The sequence below is a fragment of the Myotis nattereri genome (assembly GCF_964212035.1).
Source record: "Myotis nattereri genome assembly, chromosome: 12".
In the NCBI taxonomy this organism is placed as follows: domain Eukaryota; kingdom Metazoa; phylum Chordata; class Mammalia; order Chiroptera; family Vespertilionidae; genus Myotis; species Myotis nattereri.
This window is the reverse complement of record NC_138087.1, coordinates 79180716-79202837: the sequence shown is the minus strand read 5'-3', so window position 1 is coordinate 79202837 and position 22122 is coordinate 79180716. Positions and strand designations below refer to the sequence as shown.

General features: G+C 42.9%; 1 protein-coding gene across 2 annotated transcripts in view; it reads right to left on the bottom strand.

Annotated features, from left to right (window-relative positions):
- Positions 1-22122, bottom strand: part of ABL1 (ABL proto-oncogene 1, non-receptor tyrosine kinase) — a gene marked incomplete at its 5' end in the record, with an annotated part of 95107 nt that overhangs the window by 35040 nt on the left and 37945 nt on the right. Inside the window, one exon of one of the 2 annotated variants that reach the window (XM_081103968.1) lies at positions 10129-10309. The exons of the other annotated variant lie outside the window; for it this stretch is intronic. Coding sequence (XP_080960094.1) covers positions 10129-10207 — 79 coding nt within the window. Of the gene's footprint in view, positions 1-10128; positions 10310-22122 lie in introns of those variants that run through there. 2 annotated transcript variants of the gene reach the window in all.

Genomic DNA, 22122 nt, shown 5'->3' with positions numbered 1-22122 from the left:
ATTAAAAAAAGATGCCCAAAACAGCACCCCTCCTCCATCCTTCCAATGGATCTTTTGGCTATTGTTAAAATCTCAGGAAATAAAAGTTTAGCATCTGCTATTATTCTTGATTTTGTGTGTGTGTGTGTGTGTGAACATTTTCTGCAGCATCCTTTCTGGGTCATATTTATTTTAAATATATTTATATTTGTATCATCAAAAGTGCCTCACATCCCATTTAGAAGTCTACTGTTATTTCACCATAGTGTTAATGAAAAGGTTTCCATCACCAACAAAACTCAGGAAAAGTAATTAATAGGCCATTTTAAGCACAAGAATTATGACATCTACAAACCTCTAGAAAGCTAGGGTTCCAATTATGAGAATATCAAACGTTTGGAAATGCCACAAAATTCACTGGACCTGTGCATGATTAACTTAGTATTCTAAGAAAATGGGTTGGGTCTTTACAGTACAATTTAGATAGTTTGATACAAAAGAATCCTTTCTTAAAGTTGTGAGTCACTGATCAAAAATGTTTACAAAAGATTCCCTGATATGGCATATCTGGTCTAGACTTCCAGGGGCTGTGCTGCTGAACCCGCCGCTGGCAAGCAGAAGGAAACGCTCTCCCCAGCGCCTGGCAGGGGAGACTTCACCTCCAGGAAAAACCTCCCTGGGAAGCTTTCCGCCTTCCTGTTGACACTGTGCCCAAGGCCAGGGTTCCCTCTGCAATTCCCTAAGCCAGTGGTTCTCAACCTTCCGAATGCCGCGACCCTTTAATACAGTTCCTCATGTTGTGGTGTTGAACATAAAGCATAGTGATTAATCACAAAAACAGTATGTAATTATGTATGTGTTTTCCGATGGTCTTAGGCGACCCCCAGGTTGAGAACCGCTGCCCTAAGCAGTGTTTCCTGAACAGAGGGCACTTCACCATTTCAGAGCTGGGGAGGGGCGAGAGGGCCGGTGTGTCAGATGCGATAAGCATTCCCTTTACTTTTAGTCACGTGCAATGATTTACCCATGCTGCTTTATTCCTAGTTCCTTTGTGGGCCCTTCACTATTATCCTCCAGTTCAAGGAATCTCTGTAATTTAAAAATCTATAAAACAGACCCTTCAAAAAAGAGGGAAGGCTTCGTGTTTTATTTCCTACTCTGTTCCAACTGATGAGATCATGCTCAGACTATTCTCAAGTCAGTTTGTAACCGTCTCATACATCTTTTTATGAGTTTAGAGGAAAAGTATTGTTTCCCACAATTTGAACTTGATGAAAGTAATTTTATCTACAGTCTACATGGCCCTTTATTTTGTCATTTACACCCTCAGCCAGAGCAGTTAAAATTATTTTAAAAACAAGTTTATTAGCTAAATACAGCTTTGGCATTAACTTCAATCTGAAAAGAATGTCCCAGCTCCCCCAAATACCGTGTCAGCAGCTGGAGAGCAGGGGTATGGCACAGTGGTAATGATGCAAGGAATCATGCGTGGCCCTGCTCCAGGGGGAGAAACACGGTTGATAGATATGCACAGGCCTTAAAGCAAAAGTCCAATAAGAGGACAGTGCTGCCCTGTGGATGGATGTATAAGAACACAGACACTGAGGGCCAGGAGCTGCGAGGGGCTGAGGAGGAGGTGACCCAGAACAAGACCGTGCCCAGCAAGGGACAGGAGTCACAGGGACCCAAGGCCAGCCTGACCCACCAAGGCCACTAAGGTCTTTATCTGTGCTGTGCAGTGGACCCTGTGGTGAGGCCCAAGGACTCCTCCTCAGAATAAAGTTTGCAAATGCATAAAATAAGTATGAAGAATTGCAAAGGAAAACAACTATATTGAAACAGTCCCCAAACCTTTTTTAAAATGTGTGATAGTGCTTTTTATGAATGCACTTGGTATATGCTTCTTTATTAACATATTAATGCTTTTTATTAACACATTAAATAACAAGATCCAGTGGTAACTACTGTCATTTCAAAGTAGTGATGAGTGTGAGTAATGATCAAAACTGTTACATGATGGGAAAATATCTGATTTCTACTGGTGACAAAATCACAAGTACTGCTAATATTGCTGTAGTTTATCTTGTAAGTTCTTAAAAAATACAATACTGATTTTCAATTAGAGGTTAGTAAAATAAAGTTTTAATGTTTTCCCATCCAAGAACAAGATCCCCTGAATTCTATCCCAGAACCCACGGGCCTCCCCGGCTGCCAACTCCAGCACTTCAGATTTGGTTCCGTGTAACCCCTGTGATCTGACAGGGAGAGGGGTCAAGAAAGAAGGCTGCTACAAATTAGTGAGAAGTCCAAATGAGACTATTTTCTTTTCTAAATAATGCAGTTTTATCACGTTATAGGCAAAAAGTTAGTTTCCTAGAGAAATCTCCTTTAAAAAGCAAGAAGTTAAAAAAAAAAAAATAATCAAGTCATTTAACTTAGCCTAAGGCTTAAATATTTTCCCTGGAATCTTTTTACAATGTAATGTCCCTAGCCAGTCAATTTTAGAAATTAAAATTCTCTGTCCTAACCTATTCACAGTCTACATGTTAACTTTTCTGAAGATAAACAGTCCCTATAATCCCCTCCCCCTCCACCAAAATTGGAAAAAAAAAAGGAATTTTGTATCACCTTTTAAGAATCTGTTGCAAAGAAGTCTACAATTACTGGAAATGGAGCACAAAGACCTATGTAAAATGAGGACCACCATCTTCAAAACACTGAACACCTGTCATTTGTGCCCGCTTCTCTCCCGCTCATCCCATCTAGTTCACACCCACATCCTGGCCACTTTTCCTCCTAATCTCTTTAGTCAGTCCTGTCCTCCCCCTACCCCACCATACCCGCGGTCTGGTTCCCCTCTGACCCTGCCCATACCAGAAGGGTCCTTCTAAATGGCAAATCTGACCAAATCACTCTGTCAAAATCCCATCCAGATGTCGGGGTGGCGGCCCTGCCTGTCAATCATCAGTCACCATTCACTACAAGTGCACCTATGGCCACCTAAGCACAGGTGCCTGGCCAGGCAGCGGGCAGCTTGCAGATGAAGTGGGAGGCACTGCTCCTAGCATGTAACGGGTCCTCACAGCGTGTTACGGTTGTTCTTGGTGCCACCACTGCAGAAGCCCGAGCTCCTAAAGCGGGCACACAGGCCCTTGGGGTCCGGTCAGGGACCATCTTCTCCAATGACCCCTACTTTCCACTCCAGCCCCCCAAATGCCTTGCAGTTTCCCCCAAGCAAACCCTGTTTCTGCCGCATCTGTGTGCACTTTGACAAGGGCTCTATACTTTCCCTGGAATTCATCCTCCCGACCTCACTGCCTCTATACACCTCTGATTTGTCCTTCCTCCCCCTCCCGCCTCAAACTCAGGTTTACTTACCCTTCACCTCACGTGGAATCTGGTGTCTGTTCCTATTACCGCCCTAAGGACTCCGTGTCCCTTGCAGTATCATCAGCCCAGGCTCAGGGGTGGGCAGGCCTTGTTCAAACCTCAGCCCACCACATCTGGGAGATGTTCATTTCTGAGCCTCGGCGACTCAAATGCACAATAGGACAACGGTATGGACCTAGTCCAGCCGTGGGCAAACTACGGCCCACGGGCCGGATCCGGCCACTTGAAATGAATAAAACTATTGAAAAAAAAGACCGTACCCTTTTATGTAATCATGTTTACTTTGAATTTATATTAGTTCACACAAACACTCCATCCATACTTTTGTTCCGGCCCTCCGGTCCAGTTTAAGAACCCATTGTGGCCCTCGAGTCAAAAAGTTTGCCCACCCCTGGTCTAGTCCCTGGTCGGGCTGTCGGGAGGGCTCAATGCACACTCATGCAGACAATTTTTGTATGGATGTCAGGTGTGGTACCTGGCACTAGGGCACTACAGGGCAATTACTCCTTCTCTTGTTACTGTCACCACAAACATCAGCTCCTTTTGGGCAGAGACCAAGCATTTTCAGAGTCCTAGGCACTGCCCCGCGTTTATTTAAATTACCTCCTACTCAGAACACCTGCATTTGCTGGCCTTTAGCAACAAGGTAAAACACTGCCTTACGCCTTAAGAGTGCACCTTCACTCCCCGATAACCTCTAACAGAACAGAGATAATAGATAGTAAAGATGAGAAGCACATGAACCCTGGCCAGGAAAGCCTTCGTGAAGATTTAGGAAATGCAGTATTTGTTAATGGAATGTAAAGCGTGGCCAGGCTCCTAAATTACACCTTGGTGTGACACAAGTCCACTTCTCGATGCTTCCTAACGGGCGGACAACATGGTGAGAGGCACTCTCCACGCACGCTGTGTTTGTGGGGAGAAAAGCTGCACGGGCTGGAAAACAGCTGTCTCCGGCCACAGGCCGCCTGCGACCGACGAAAGACTCTGCTCTGCCTGCCAGACCCGAGCCGGTTTGAAAGCACTCACTTCTCATCTCCTGCTCTCCTTTAAGCATCATCCAGGACCCCTGCGTCAGTTCAGACCCCAGTCACTGAAGCAGAGGGTTACCCAATGGCAGGCAACTTTCCCAGAATGTCCCATTAGCCATTATTATTTCTATTGCTAACCTGAGTAGCTGAACGTGAACGGAAAACGATTCTTTTGGCTCCTAAAAGCAATGGCTAATTCTATTCATGGCCTGCCTTTAGATTCAATTTTCAGGTACTCAATGAACAATGCTATTAGCCAAATTTGAGGACTGGTAAGAATTAGGTCTCTAAAGAGAAATTAAGAGTAATGAGGTTAAAGTTTATGCAACGAAATGCAATACAATGGGTGATAGGTATTGATCCCTTAGTGAGGACCAGCACTGTGCCACGCACTTTATGTGCACTAAATCTGAGCTACCTTCTCCCGCAAACTCCATTATTACTGCACTTGAGGGCAGGAAACAGAAGCAGAGAGAGAAGGTACTCCCCTCACCCTCCCTCCAGGGATCCTACTCAGCTGCCAGCCCTGCCGCTCGCTCATGATCTTGCTTTTTCTTCCTCTCAGGCCACCCTCCCTCTGTCCCAGTCCCCTCTCTCTGTCTTCCTTCCCTCTCGTCTTGGTTTCCCTTTCCCGTCCCAGCCTACTGTCTGTCTCCCAGTCTGTCTGTATCGCCCCCTCTGTCTCTACCTCCCTTTCCTGCTCCTCCCCCCCCCCTTCCCTCTCTAATTCCCACCTGTTTCTCCTCGGCCTCATCTGTCTGTCTTCCCTATCACCACCACCCAACACAGAGAGGATAACAAATCACCTACAGTGTGGGTTAGGAAAGGACTTGAAAAGCAATTGTGGAGAACTCTTACTATCTGAGGACAAAGTTAGACTCTCAAAAGTCAGTAACTAGCAAAGCTATTCAAAGGCTTTGGAACTGTAACTTCACTAGGAAAGAAAACAAGATGGACCAAAAGTTGGTAATATTACAGCTGGGTAATAAGTACCAGGGAGTTCATTATGTTGTCTGCTTTTGTCATAGGTTTAAAACTTTCCACTGTAAAAAAAAGTGAAAAAGAAAGACTAACTTAAGCATTTGTTTTAGAATTGTTCTGTGTTCTATTACAATCCACCATTACAGAAGAAAGTTATATTCTTCCGATGTCCCATTTGATCTTTAGTTCTTGTTACATATATTTTCCCAGTTTTAAGGTATAATGATACTGTATAAGTTAAAGGTTAATAATCTGATATATGTATATATTGTGAAAGGATTATCATAAGTTAACATCCATTACCACACATAGCTATAACTTTTTTCTTGGAAGGAGAAACTTTATAAAGATCTATTCTTTGCAACTTTCAAATATACAATACAGTATTTGTTAACCATAATCATCACATTGTACAATATTGTTATATATTTTTAAAGCCTAACCATTGACAATTTTCCCTGTTTCTGTTTCGGATCAGTGTTTAATTACACTGGCAAAATTACTTTTGCAACAAAGTAGTAAGCAATATGAGATTTTTAGCTTTCACATGTTTGGAGCTATGAACATACTCCCTCTGGAGAGAAGAAAGAAGATGCCAACCATGAACCAACAGGATTTTTTCTTCCACAATTAACATTTTCACCATGGGAATAAGATAGAATCAGAGGAAGGGAAGATACTTTTCCTTAAAACCAAGGACAGGAAATATTAATTATATGCATCAAAACAAACTTGGAAAAATTTTGTTTTGTTAACAAGAAAAACTATCGGGGGGAAAAAAGAAAGAGAAACTATGGATGAGTTCAACTCAATTCTATCATACTTCAGCCACTAGAAAAACTGGCAACACCAACATTTCAGACTAAGTAATTGTTTAAAATAACAACATCTAACATATGCTAACATCTTGCTCCGTGCCCCGCTCTGTGCTCAACAATTTAAATGAAATCTCTCATGTGAATCTACCAACTCAACAAGACAGGGACTACTCACAGCCCGTTTTAGAAATGAGAACACCCAGGCTCAGAAAGCAATGTGCCCAAGATCCCTGGGCAACATGGGTGGCATCTGGGTCCACGCTGGCCGGCTCCAGAGCTGCGGGCCTCACATAGGAATGGGACCTTAGCATACACATCCAGGCCAGAGAACTCTGGACCTAAGGACATCTCCAAGGAACCTCGTACCGGTAAATACATATATTAAGCATTTTATTCGTTTCAAAACTTTCACCTGAATCATCTCATATGTTCTCAAAACGATCCTCTAAGGTGAGCTGGACAGAGGGTGCTTGTTCTGTCTTAGAGGTAATGGACCAGAAAAGCTGAGAGAAGTCGGACAAAAGCCGGATCTCCTGACTCCAAATTCAAAAGTGTTTCTAACCAAAGTGAGTGGGCCCTTCTTCCTTCTCTTCTCTGAAGACCTCGGGGCACTGGTACGAGAATTAGTGAGGATGCCAATGAAGTGCTTGGTGCCAAGGCCTGTCCCATCAGAAATGCTCCACGATTTTAACACAACCCCAAGTGAAATGGACCGACTGGCGATCCGGCTCCAGAAGGAGCCTCAGATTTTCTTTGTTACTAAACAAGAGAAGTAGTTGATGAGCTCAGGAGCGAGTGTTTAGAAAGAGTACAAGCATCTCTGAGGCAGAAGTACTAAAAGTGTCTGTGTGGCTGGACCACATAAAGCACACGCCAGAAAGTGAACTGCTGACAAGAAGCGTAAAAGAGGGCCCTTAAAATAAAATTTGAAAGTTCAACAAGAGTTCACTTCACACACATTCGTTTTTTATTCCACCACACGGAACTTACAGGTCCCTGTACAACATCCATGCACAATGTATACAAATACAAACATATGAACAAGTAAAAATAAACTGGAGGAAAGGTGAATTCAAATGGCTAATGTTCATGTTTTCTTTCACATCTCTAGAGGTGAGGAATAACAGAAAGTTCAGTGAAGTAGACCGAAGATTATAAAGATAAACATGAGCATGGTAAATCGATGCAGCTATAAAGATACTTTCACAAAGTTGATGAACAAAATTCAAATGCTATAAATGCTTACGTATGCAAAAATGTTTCTAGAACAACGGTCGCCAACCGGTGGTCCGTGAGGTGTGAAAGGTTGGCGACCACTGTTCTAGGAGGACACACAAGAAACTCCCGAGTGCCTCTGGGTAGGGAAACTGCACAGGAGACAGAATCACTGTTCACTAAATACCCTTTTAGAATTCGTTATCATGTACAGTTATTTTTTTAAATGTTTTTATTGATTTCAGAGAGGAATCAATATGGCTAAAGGTAAGCATTCTTATCAGTATCAGGTTTCCAGAAGAGAAAGAAAGAATACCCCCTTTTGAGGCATTAGTGTTTCTGAAGATACCATTTTAACATCCACGGAGAGTTCCAAAGAAGATAAACAGTCATAGTCCATAAAGCAGAGTAGCTAAACTGGGCTCTTTGGGGATAGACAGCACAGGTTCAAATCCCAGCACCACCACTTGCTAGCTCTGTTACCTTAGACTAGTTTCCTAATCTTTCGGTGCCTCGGTTTCCTCATCAATAAAATGGAAATAACCACAAGGCCATCATGAGAAGTAAGCAAATGAAATCACAGAATGTTGAAACAGTGGTTGGCACACAGTAAGCATTTAATAATTGCTTTGACAGCTAGGCCCGAATAGCAAAGTCGATGCACGATCAAGTTTTACAGCTGACCCTTCTTTGATAGGATGGAAAACTTGACCATATTTACTTCGCTCCATGACGTGTGATGACTGGGCCCCAGTGGCTGTCAATAAGCACTGATTGATTGATTTAGATGTCAGTAAAAACAGAAAGGCTGGATGACTTACCCAGATGTTGGCAATTATTCTTCCCAAGAGACTAATAGCACATCCAGTCCTTAAGAAAGGACCACTGACGTTTGTTAAATTCTCTAAACTACAAAATAATAATTTCATTTACTTTCCCCAATAAAACATAACAATGACATCAGGTAAACTCAGTAACAATAAAGAATTCCTATAGTGATAGCTTTCCAGATAAAGCCTTAACCTAAAGCAGTCTGTTGTACCAGAATCCTTTTTTTTTTTTTAGTCTTGAGAGCCAACATTATTTCAAGACATAGTAAGTCACTTTAGATTCCCCCTCCCCCGAAAAAAAAATTAAACCAGCCAGGTACTACTAAATCTTCCCGCCCCCCCCCTCCCCGAAAACAAAACAGTTGTGACCTAAACTTTTCCTCCAGCTCTGCAGTTACAAAAGTCCATTCATCTACTCAGCCTTAGGCATCCATCTGCAAAATGGAGATGATAATGCCTGACACTAACTCGTTACAGATGTAAATGAGAATGTGTTCAGAATTTTGAGCAACTTGGAAAACAAGCCACGTATTAACTGAAGCTGATTTTGGCTGTTCAGATAAGAACTTTTAGGGGACAAATAAACCATCTCTCTCCTAATGTTAGATTCTGTGAGCCCCCTTCAGCTGGGTGGGCCTTCTCTCGGGCCCCAAATCCCAGAGAGGGAAAGGCACCCATGGACGCCTACTGTGGCAAAATGGCAAACAGGTTTTGCCTATATCACTGGCGTTTATGGTTTGAGCTACACATATGATTCTAGGCAGGCCCTCAAATCAAAAAGTGAAAAGAAAAACAGTTTAGACAATTAATGAGGCCTCTGTTTATTTCTCCTTCATTTAAAAAAGAAAAACATTACAACTTCCTGGCACTATAGTAGAAATCCTACTTGTTCTAAAATGAGCTGTACATCTCTATTCCTATTTTAAGCCCTCAATGAAACTGATGGAGAAATGCAAGCAGGATTACTTCTCTTAAGTACAATCAGCCTTTTCAGCTGAAAGCAAAAAGCCTGGGAGGACAGTACCAAAAGCAGATGAATTTCAGATCCATCTTGAAGCTATCAAATGATAACCGCGCATCCTCAATTCACTTTTTCTCAGACGTCACCTTACTAGGACGGAAAATGAAAGGCAAGTAACAGGAAAGGGGGGAGGGGAGGGTTAGATAAGAAAAAGAGCAGAACGGAAAGAAGGCAGAAGTGAGCGGCTCTTGGCTCTCAGCTTTTTTGAAGCGACCTAACGTGGTTCCTCCGCCCTCGCCCCAGACACTCTGGACTCATCCACATGCCTTCTTAGCACTCGCTGTGATCGCTCTTTGCTCCATGGAAAAGGGAGAGAATGCGTGTCTAAGGCTTCCTCGTGGCCTGTTTGGGGTAGGGACGGGGAGTGGAAAGAGCGCTTGAAATTCTGTATCCATAAATGGTAGAGCGCGTTCTCTTTGTAGTACACGATACCTAATGAAAATCCTATCTTTCACAAACACAGGGCGACCTTTTTGACACATAATTTCCAGTTAACGGTGGAAATTCCACAACGTGGGCCGTCCAGGCCCGCAGAGTTCGCTTTCTCAAACTTTTTCGGGTCGAAGCCCGCAGTCGGGGGGGCCCCCTCGACACCGCCATCCCAACGCGGGCTCCCCAGGGGCCAGAGTCCGGCCCCTTCCCCCTCGGCTGGCGCCGCCGCGCAGGGGCTGCGAGAGGAGGAAACAGAAAAGGGGGGACGGAGAGGGAGAGAAAGGGAGAGGGAGAGGGAGAGAAAAGGAGAGGGAGAGGGAAAGGGAGGGACGGAGAGGGGGAGCGGAGGGAGCGCAGGCGGGAAAGGCCTGGGAAGGCCGGGCGGCGGCCCGCGGCCCCCTCGCCCACCCCCGCCGCGGGCCCGGGCTCACCTTCCAGGTAGCAGCTGGAGGACGAGGAGAGCCCCTTCTTGGACTTGCAGCCCACCAGCTTCAAGCAGATCTCCAACATCTTCGTGTGCGGAGCCGTGAGGGCCGGCGCCCCCTTCCCTTCCGCGGCGCGGCTCAGGCTCGGCTCGCCCCCCTGGCTCCGTGCGCCCTCCCGGGCCCCCGCGGCCCCGCCATGCGGCCTCCCCGCCGCCCCGCGCGCCCGCCCGTGGCCGCGGCCGGGTCTCGTCTCCGCGCAGGACGCGCCTGTTAACAAAGGGCCCCGAGCCCGGCCCGCGAGGCCCGCCCCCGCCTCCTGAACGGCCTTAACCCCCTCCGCGCCGCGCCGGGACCCTCTCTAGGCGATGGCCAGGCCCAGGCCGTCCTGCACCATCACCGCGGCCCAAAACCAATCCCACTTCTGAATCAACAGCATTTCTTACACGCAGAGCGTTTACGCACATGCGATCCTAACACCCCAAGAAAGGAACAGCTGCGCCAGCTGCTCTGTAGACCGCAGGTGCTCCGCGCCACTTGGGAAACCATGAGAAGTTCCCAACCTGCACTGCTCAGGCCACTGTGCTCCGGGCCCTGGCAAACCCGATGTCCCCACAACGCTGGTGAATAATGCAAATTCCTTTGGAATTACCAACACTGGTCTCATTTCTATTCAGTGAGCTTACTGTGATTAAGGCTAAACTCAATGGGTGGGTAAGGAATGAATAATCAAGAGATCTGGAAGCCACATAACAGCTACAAGTGTGCAACACATTTGTCAAATCAGACATTCAGGCGAGGAGACGGTTGGCAGAATGAAGAGACGTGCGAGTTCACATTCAAACATAATCTCTGGTTATCCGTAAGGGGCTGAGGTCTCCACACCGAGAACTCTTCAGAGGCAGGGCCTGAGCCCTTCTTTGCCTCATTTTCTTCAACAGAGAACTTTCCCCTTGTTTGTCAGGTGTCATGGCACCATTGTTTAAAACCCATTTCATTGCCGTGTTGGGCTCAAATCTGTGTATAACTCAGGACTGATAATAGACAATGTCATAACATAATAATCACAAGAGTGTGTAACTTGGCATAAAACCAGAAATCCAGGTCAACAGGAAACAATAAGGTCCCCAATCATACCAAATAATTTAATAAAAATCAGATAAATATCAGTAACAATAGAAAACAAAATTTAACAATAGTATCAAAGCAACAGGCAGAAAAACTAAGTTAGTCCAGTCCTGGCTGGTGTGGCTCAGTTGGCTGGGCATCATCCTGTGCACCAAAAAGTTGCTGGTTTGATTCCAGGCCAGGGCACATGCCCAGGTTGTAGGCTCGATCCCTGGTGGAAATCATGCAGGAAGCAGCTGATCAATGTTATGCTTTCACATGTTTGTCTCTTTCCCTCTCTCTAAAAATCAAAAACTATTCTTTAAAAAAACAAAACACCTAAGTTAGTCCATATCTTAGAGCACATGAATAATAAGCACTAACATGTATTACCCTGGTCAGGTAGCTCCGTTGGTTAGAGCATCGTCCTGATATGCCAAGGCTGCAGGTTCCATCCCAGATCAGAGCACATACAAGAATCAACCAATGAACGCAAAAGTAAGTGGAACAACAAATTGATGTTTCTCTCTCTCCCTTCCTCTCTCTCTCTCTCTCAAATCAATACACACACACACACACACACACACACACACGAGTGGCCAGATTATTATGACCACCTGACGTTTGTAGGCAAATTAGTCGTACACTGCATCGTATGGGATATGGAAGCCAAAGCTCTGTTCGAACACCTTTGCTGTCTGTAGTTACCAAGATAAAACGTCTCCAACTCGCACAGGAACACAAGGATTGGACAGTTGAGCATTGGGAAAAAGTCATGTGGTCCGATGAATCACATTTCCAGTTGCATCATGCAGATGGCAGAGTGAGAATTTGGCGGAAACAGCATGAAAGCATGCACCCCGCATGCATGAGTACAACCCTTCAAGCTGGTGGGGGCAGTGTTATGGTTTGGGGCATGTTTTCCTGGCATGATTTGGGCCCTTTAATTTGTGTGGAACAATGTCTGAATAGCACAGCATACCTAAGTATCATTGCTGATCAACTTCATCCTATCATGTTGATGGCGTATCCCAATGGAGACGGCTTCTTCCAACAAGACAATGTGCCATGCCATGGTGCTCGTATTGTGCAGGAGTGGTTCCAAGAACATGAGGGAGACTTTACCTTGCTTAGGTGGCCCCCACAATCACCAGATCTCAATCCAATTGAGCACTTGTGGGACGAAGTTAAAAGAGCCATCAGGCAGCTGGTTCCACAACCATCAAATCTCATAGAACTGGACAGTGCTATTCATCAGGCATGGTGTCAGATTCCTCGCATCACCTTTCAACATCTCATGGAATCAATGCCAAGAAGAATCGCTATAGTATTGAAGGCAAAAGGTGGCTCAACGAAATACTGATGGGGTGGTCATAATAATCTGGCCACTCAGTGTACACACACACACACACACCCCTAACATGTACTGAGATCTCACTATGTGTCGGAGTCTTGTGAAAAGCATGGTCTGTCCACACTACTACACTGCATTTGCACAATGGTCCTGTAAGGAAAACAGTATTATTACCCCAATTCTTGGAGCTCAGAGAAGTCAAGCACTTTGCCAAAGGTCCTACATATGGAAACAGGCAGAGCTGGACTCCACGCAGGTCCACCTGGATCCAAGGATCAGGCTCCTGACCAGTAAATTAATACACAGCCACATCTGACCAAGAATAGATTATAAGTAGATTAAAGCTTTGAATATCTATACCTTTGCTTAAATAACTAAGGTTGACATATGTTTCAGAGGAAGCCTTAGTTAAGAGATCCTAGCCCTAGTTGGTTTGGCTCAGTGGATAGAGCATCGGCCTGCGGACTGAAGGGTCCCAGGTTCGATTCCAGTCAAGGGTACATGCCTGGGTTGCAGGCTCGATCCCCAGTAGGGAGCGTGCAGGAGGCAACCTATCAATGACTCTCTCTCATCATTGATGTTTCTATCTCTCTCTCCCTCTTCCTTTCTCTCTGAAATCAATAAAAATATATTTTAAAAAAAAGAGAGCAAGAGAGAGATCCTGGCTATGGTGGTCAGCCCCAGAGACAAAGCTGGATTCATTTGTTTTACTTTCCGGCCTACAGGGTAATGACCAAAGCATGGGTATCTTCAGTACACCAGGAATGGCTAAGAAGATCTTCATTTAGGTCTGCCATGAATAACACATAAAATTCAAGATGTGACTGGATGTGACTAGTGTATATCACAGGGGTTCTCAGCAAAGGCATCATTAACTTTACAAATTCTCATCAATGTACAAAATGTTTTTACTGTAATAGAGTGAACCTGCGGTTAGTGTTGGAGTGCCAGGTCAGGCCTCATGAGTAGCTAAGAAGGCCCAGTCCCCTGGAGACACAGGGCTACAGGGCTACAAGGTAACAAGTACAGTGCCTGTGGATGCTATCTAGACTCCGGGCGACACTGTCTCACTAGAGAGCCTTCAGGAAATGACTGCTGACTTGGTTAGTGTTGTCTTAAACCTTTCAACCTCCAAGTGTAAAGTCAAAAATAAAATTCAAAAGGGTGACACCAGTTTAAACAAGCTGAAAAATACAATAATCTGTTTGGTGCTATTCTGGAAAGTTCAAGAGCTTTGGACCAGACTATGATAAACCTGTCATTATAGAGCATTTCATATTTAAAAGGCTACATATTCAAATTGGCAAGTAATGCCAAGAATTATATATACATTAGTGGGTATTTTTGCAATTCTAACTATACCCTTGAATACTATCAGTTAATACAGACCCAGATATTTGTTTGCATGTTCTGTGCTTTATATTGGGATGTAAATTTATTTTAAAAAGCTAATGACTATTACTAATATTCTGCTCTTAAGTCTAAAATGACTTTATCCTCTTAAAATGAGTAATGCTTGCCCTAACCGGTTTGGCTCAGTGGATAAGAGCGTTGGCCTGCAGACTGAAGGGTCCCAGGTTCAGTTTTGGTCAAGGGCATGTACCTTGGTTGCGGGCACATCTCCAGCAGAGGATGTGCAGAAGGCAGCTGATCCATGTTTCTCACCGATGTTTCTAACTCTCTGTAAAAAATGTCCCTTCCTCTCTGTAAAAAATCAATAAAATATATTTTTTAAAAATGAGTAATGCTTGCTTACAAACTGTGTCTAAAACTGAATTAGCAGCAACGAATATTGAAACTATCACCAAACTGTACACCACCATATCAAACCTGTACTATCCTTTCCAGATCCAGTGTTGATCCTTATGAAACTCACTTGCAAGATACAAAAGGCATTCTGTTACAAGCAAGTAGAGCCTGTCTTCTTACTATGCTGAAGAAAGGCCCAAGGATTCCCTCCAAGCCAGTGGTTCTCAACCTAATGCCACGACCCTTTAATACAGTTCCTCATGTTGTAGTGACCCCCAATATCATTGTTACAAATTGAACATAATTAAAGCATAGTGATTCATCACAAAAACAATATGTAATTATATATGTGTTTCCCGATGGTCTTAGGCGACCCCTGTGAAAGGGTCGTTCGACCCCCAAAAGGGTCGCAACCCACAGGTTGAGAACCGCTGCTCTAAGCACTCTTAAGCCTCAAAGGTATTAACTTAAAAAAAAAAATAAAGAAAAACAACAACAAAGAAATAAAAAAGACTGTGACCTACTTAACCTGTTTGTCATGCTGCATTCCGTTTGGGGAAGGATAGACATTTACTGTGCACCTAATGTGTCCCGGCACAAGCCTCACAGCAATCCTGTAAATACTGTATAATGTCATTTCATTTCACAGGTAAGGAAACTGGGAAAGGAGGGGAAGAGAGAGGAAATATTCTTGTCCAAACATACAAAGCTAGGAAGTAGTAAGGTCCAAAGTCTTTGAATTTTCCAAAATGGCACATAATTTGCAATTTAAGTGAAAAGTGGACAATATGTGTAAAGCCAGAGAATGAAAAAGAAATTGGAAGAATAAGTCTTTAAAAAAAATAGTTCTGGGAATCAGAACTAATAAGAATATTTTAAAACACATAAAGAATAGAAGAACGAAAAAATAAAGGTCCTTAATTAGATTAAAGTATGTAATAGAGCATGTTTCCAAAAGTACGGTGCAGGGGTAGCTTACTTAGAACCACCTGTGGTACCTGCCGAACAGGCAGACTTACCAGCAGTGCGCACTAGGCCTCCAGCACCAGAGTATGTGGGACGCACGGCATGAGCTGCGTGGGTGCTGAAGTTTGAAAAACCACCGTTTTAGAAGAGGAAAGATTTGCTTCTTATTTTCACTGGGAATAGACAAATATCAATGGATATTTCTACAATTTACTCATTTGAAAGCAATTTCTGAATTTAAGAAAGGTACAACTCTAGAAAAAGTTGCCAAAAGGGTACTCTTTTCTGAAGAGTATTTTAGGATAAACAAAAAATTGAATTTTTTAAAAGTTTGGAATTCAGTCCTAGTTTTAAGGGGTGGGGGAGGAGACGGGCGGTGAAGGGAAGGAGGAAGACAGGTCGCCAAGAAGGAAGAGGCAGGATGCGGCAGGCGTGGAAGGCGGGTAGGTCAATCTGATGTGGGGCCTGGTGTGGGACCCTTAGGACCAGATAATCCCAGATCTGACCGACCCTTTTACTGTTTCCAGCCCAGCCAATAATTTTAGTGGGAAAGGGCAAAAAACTTGAAGTATGTGCATGCTATTTCACATGACATGCCAACAAACCCACTTCCTTTGATTCTGCAAACACTGTCCAGTGAGAGCCTGCGAGGTTCCCTAGCTTTCTGGGTCCCCTGTGTGTCCAACTGAAAGAGAATGCCGCTTAGAAAAGCACATCAAGCCCTAACCGGTTTGGCTCAGTGGATAGAGCGTCGGCCTGCGGACTGAAGGGTCCCAGGTTCGATTCCAGTCAAGGGCATGTACCTTGGTTGTGGGCACATCCCCTGTTGGAGGGTGTGCAGGACGCAGCTGATCGATGTTTCTCTCTCATCGATGTTTCTGACTCTCTATCACTCTCCCTTCCTCTCTGTAAAAAAATCAATAAAATACATTTTTTTAAAAAAAAGCACATCAGTCACACCCACGTTTGCCACTAGTGGATAAGGACACATTCATCTCTACGTCTCACACATTTTCAGTGAGATGGCACCGTTTACCAGCCACGTGTCACAAGGCCCGATGACTCTAGCTGGGCACTCACTGTGGTGGTGTGGGCAAGTGACGACGCTCAGCTCAGTTTTTCATCTGTAAAATTGGGGTGGGGTGGTAACACGAGTAGCTATGTCACAGGGTTATGAGGGTTAGAAATAATGTATGGAAAGTGCTCAATAAACAGGAGCTATTTGTTATTTCCAAATGAGGGCTCTTAGTATGGCAGGTAATGGATTGTGTTCCTGCCTAAGTCTTACTGGGACTAAGTTAAGAGCTAAAATTAACAAATGTGATGTGTGAAAATGGTTCAGAAAGTACAGTCCGAGGGAGTGGAAGCAGTCTGGAGGTTTTCCAAGGGAAGAGGAAAGCAGTTCATTTTATTAAGGGAAAGAAGTATTAGCTATGGGCAGGAGTACCAACTAAAACCGAAATGCCACAGAGTCTTACTTTTTAATCCTAAAGCCAAGGTTTTGCAACCATGCTTTACGGCAAATCACAAACTCCTCACCCCACATCCTTACTGGGGCTATTTCAGGCCCAGGACGGGATGTGCAGACTGCACGCAGGACCGTCTTTCAAATAACACTGACTGTTCGTTAGTGCCCTGGTTACTCCCACGGCTACGATTCTCACTGACCTATCTTTGAGTAAATCCACTTTCTAGAAAATATCATTATAGTAAGACTCCACTATATTATTATAATTAACAAGTTAACATGACTATTAAACAATTTTCCTCCAGGAGGAAACTAGTATTATTGATTATTTTTAACTTTTTATATTTTTTAATTTTTATTTTTTTAATCGAAGTAATATATACACATGGATAAAAGGCAAATAGTGCTAAAAGTCTTATAATAAAAACAGCAGCCCCTGTTTCTTATTGTCCATGTTTTTGTCTTTATATTCTGCTTTCTAAGATAGGCTATTTTCCAAGTCTTCTGTTGAATTTAAAATTTTGGCTATAATGTTTTCAGTATTAACGAGTTCATTCTTGTTCGGATTGTTATTGTTTTTAGCAACATACTCTTGTTTGATGTTTGCAACCTCTCTCTCTCTGAGGACTAGCAAAGAAAGGTTCTGAATTCTTCTGCTTCCTACACTGTCTTTATTTCCACCAAGTTGTTTTTCCTGTGACGTTGTTTTACCCTTTATCTATCACGTTAGAGACTTTTCTCTAACGTTTAAAGAAATGTGGCTGTCCATTTATTATGTACAAGTGAGGAACTAAACAGTAAGCATGAAATGGGCATGACAACTGGTGGGCTTTAATGATGGGAGGTGGTGAGCTATCCACTAAAAGAATCCCCAAATGGGCTTTTCTCTAGAGCCATTCAATTTGGTTTTCTACCCCCAACAAGAATCTTTACATCTCCTATAGTCCAGGCCCTGGCTAGCCGGAAATGTGAGAGGGCTGAGAATCGCACTATCCAGTGGGCAGCCTTTAAAAAAAAAACCTTCTCTTGCCCACCTCACTGTTTTCAGCCCAATAGCTTACCTGCACCCCTGCTGGGGGTGCATGCCCTGGTCCAGAGACTTTAGAGGGCAATTTATCAATATAAAATCTCTAGTCTCATGGAGGTGGGAAGGGAGGTGATCTGGCTGTACAGGGCTGGGGAGGGGTGTGGAAAATCTCAACATCCCTTTTACAGACTTTTAATTGGTCCTTTTGATTTCAATTACAGGCCTCACCACCCCCCGCTTTCTATGGTACTAATGCCTCTAATTTCTGATTTTTCCCCTTAGGTTCTTATAAGCAAACAGGCTCACTTCTAACCAATGTCTCTCTCAGAAGATGTTGGACTTCATCTTCCTCAATTCTGCTAAGTCTAGCACCATGCTTTTGACTGCCATTTTCTAAAAATGTATCCACCTCTCTTATCCATTTATCCTTTTGAATTCTTTTAGTCCTTATATATTTTCACTTTTAAAAAATCTTTTTACTGTAATTTTAGTGCAGCTGGGAGGGAATAGTGATAAAGACAGGTCTGTAATCTTTAATAATTTTAAATAAAAATCTACTTTGTCCATTTACAGATGAGATAGCTGAAGCACAGGCAGGTTAAATAACGTGCACAAAAGTCTCAGAGCAAGTTAATGGCAGCATCAGGAATAGAACCCAGATTTCCAAACTCCCTTGTTAGATATTTTTTCATTATATGACACCCACTAGTTACCCATACTTAAGACCAGTTTTAGGACATGCGAGTGAAAAACATTTTTTTTAATCCTCACCTGATGATATTTGGGCGGGGGGGGGGGGGAGGGGACAAACATCAATGTGAGAGGGAAACATGGATTAGTTGCCTCATGAATGCGCGACCAGGAATCAAACCTGAAACCTAGGCATGTGCCCTGACCAGGAATCAAACCCACAACCCTTTGGTGCACAGGCAATACCCTAACCATTGAGACACACCAGCCGGGGCAAGAGAGTGAAAAACTATTTAAAATTTGTTGTAAACTATAGGTCTCAAATCTTAACAATGTTGTGAAGAAACAACCAAACCCCAAATTCTTAAATCCAGTCACACAGCTTAGTTAAGCTATAAACATATATTATGGAACAAAAATCGTTTGGGATATTCTTATTAAATTCTAAGTACTTGAATTCAACTTAAAGACATTTTGCATGTTTTCATGAATTGTTTTTGTCCCTTTACTTGGGTTAACTTTTAAAAAAAATGCCACAGAATTTTATTTTAAATCACAAAAATCTTATTTTGTTTGCTTTTAATCTGAATATTAAATAAAGATTAAGATATCTACAAAAGAAACAAAAATAGCAAGTTGCAATAATCCTAAAGACCTCTTACTATCTTTATAAGAGGATAACCTTGAGTACACTTTAATATAAACGATTAAAATATAAACAATTAATAAAGGCACTGGTTATTTATAAGCAATACACTCATTTTCAAACACTGGCACTGTTTTGGGCGTTTATGGTTTTGTTAACTTTGAACTGGGAAACCAATGGTTAATTTTTTTCCTCTCTTTCTCTAAGACTAAAAGAATCTGCGAGAGCAGCAGACCAGGCCTGGGAGATCACATTACTCTGGGGGTGGGGGAAGAAGGCAGCTGGAGGGGAGTGTAGAGAGAAGGCCCAGAAGGGAAAGAAAACAAGTTGTCTGAACCTCCCCACAGGGGGAGGCCAGCGGGGATCAGGAGGTTCTGGGGGAGCCCGTGTTTACCCACCGCACCTCTGGGGCAGCTGAAATGGGCTGCACAAGAACGGATTCCCCCCGCCCTTAAGAGCCTCTCAGCAGACTAGAGCTAGAAACCTAGAAATTACTGCTTGTTTCTTCAAAACATTTAGTACCAATTTCTGTTGTCAAGGTTTTAAACACACAGAGAACAAGTGGATCCAGACAGTTTCTTGCCTACACTTATTAGAAATCCCTGCTGCCCTTAGAGCAATGACAACTCTAAATGCTCTTTTCGCTCTATAGCGCAGATCTGGCATGTTAATGCAGAAGTTCATATGGACCAGAGGAGAATGGCTACAGTTAACTGCTCAGTGAGGGGCTGTGGTGACATCAGGAGGAAACAGCCGCTTGAAAAGAAAACTACAAAACAAAGAGTTCTGCTTTCAAAGTCCACCTGGCAGGAGCTGTCCTCTTATTTGCCACCCTTCCTACCAGCTGGTATATAAAAATCTATATTCAGTATAGCAACTCCAAAATCAGATTTAATCACTAAGTTATTTTCAAATTCCCTGAGCAGTAATAATTTATACTTATGACTACTTCACCATGAAGAACATTCTAGTGTGATTCTAAAGACAATAGTAAAAGTAACTCTTCAATAAGGCTTAGGCCAATAACGGCCTATCAACTAGTCTTTCTTTAATGAAAAATGAATGAGAATCCCACACAGACTGGTTACAGGAGCCCCCCACATCTGTTCTCTTCTCTTACCCTCAACCTTAAGTTTTAGGCCTTAACCCCTAAGTTTCAGATGGACACATTGCCTCAAAATAAAGAACACATTTTCCAGACTCTCTTACATCAGGGCATTACCACATGACTAAGTTTAACCAATAGTGTGTGAGTAGAAATGATACTTGAACTTCGGTGTCAACTTCTTAAAAGGAATGGGCTCCCTCACTATGGAAAACAGTATGGAAGGTCCTCAAAAAATGACAAATGGAAATGCCTTATGACTCAGCGATTCCACTTCTGGATATGTATCCAAAGAAACCCCAAACACTAGTTCAAAAGAACACATGCACCCCTATGTTCACTGCAGCGTTATTTACAGTAGCCAAGATACAGCAACCCAAGTGCCTATCAAGAGATGAGTGGATAAAAAAAGCTGTGGTACATACATACAATGGAATATTACTCAGCCATAAAAAAAGAATGAAATCTTACCAATTACGACAGCATGGATGGACCTAGAGGGTATTATGCTAAGTGAAATAAGTCAGAGAGAGAAAGGCAAACACTACATGATTTCACTTATATGTAAAGTCTAAAGAACAAAATAAGCAAACAAACAAAACTGAAACAGACTCACAGACACAAAGGAGGAGGAGGGAGTTGAGGGGCCGTGTGAGAAGGGAGCATTAAGAACTACAAATTGGTAGGTACAGAAGAGTCACGGGTATGCAAAGCACAGCACAGGAAATATAGTCAATAATACTGTAATAACTGTGTATGGTGCCAGGAAGGGTATTGGAAATATCAGGGAGAACACTTTGTAAAGAATATGACTGTATTAACCACTATGCTATACACCTGAAACTAATGTAAGACAATATTGAATGTAAACTCTAATTGAAAACTAAGATTTTAAATTAAAAAAAAAAAAGGAATGGGATCCCTCTCCTCTTTTCTACTTCCCACTGCTTGCAAGGGGTCAGGACAACTGGAATGGCCTTTTGGATCCTGAAGCAGAATTGCATCTTAAAGAATAACAGGATATAAGGTGTTTCACCCTGTGGAGTCCCCACACACATCCAGGTTGGCTAATGTCAGCCAGTTATAGGAGAGAGAAATAAACATCTAGCTTGTAATTCACTGGCAATCAGGATCTGTATTATCACTATTTAGTCTTAATGGTAATAATATTAAAAGACCAGTTCTAACTCGCAAAAAATATAAGAATTCTCCAAATCAACTGTTTCTATTGTTTATCTATGAAAAACTGTTAATTGCAGAACAAGTATATGAAACAGTTCTATAAGCTTTAGAAAATGACAAAATGGTTTAAATAATCCATGTGAAACACATAGCCCAGTGTCCAACTCACAACACACAAATAATACAAACTATTTTTGCTATTGCCCCTTCCCCTTTCCACAGTCTACGGTGCTGATATGAGGAAAATTAAAAACCCATGTGCTCTATCATATTCCTGGTAAAGAACTTATATCCAGAATAGAGAGAGCTCTTACCACTCAATAATAAGACAGTACACAAACCAACTTAAAATTTTTGAATTGACATGTCACCAAATAAGAAATATGAATGGCTAACAAGCACATAAAAAATTGTTCAGCATATTAGTTATTCAAGAAATAGAAACTAAACCACAGTGAGATGCCACTTCACAGCCACGTGAATAACTACAATTAAAAAAGACAGATAAAACCATGTGTTGGTGAGAATGTGGAGAGCTTACTACCAGACCCAGCAGTTCCACTCCTAGGAATCTACCCTAAAGAAATGAAAACATGTACAAGCACCATCCTACATAATAAAAGGCTAATATGCAAATTGACTGAACAGCAGAATGACCAGTCATTCCACACAGGAGCCGCCCTTTGGTGGTCATTGTACTCCCACAGGG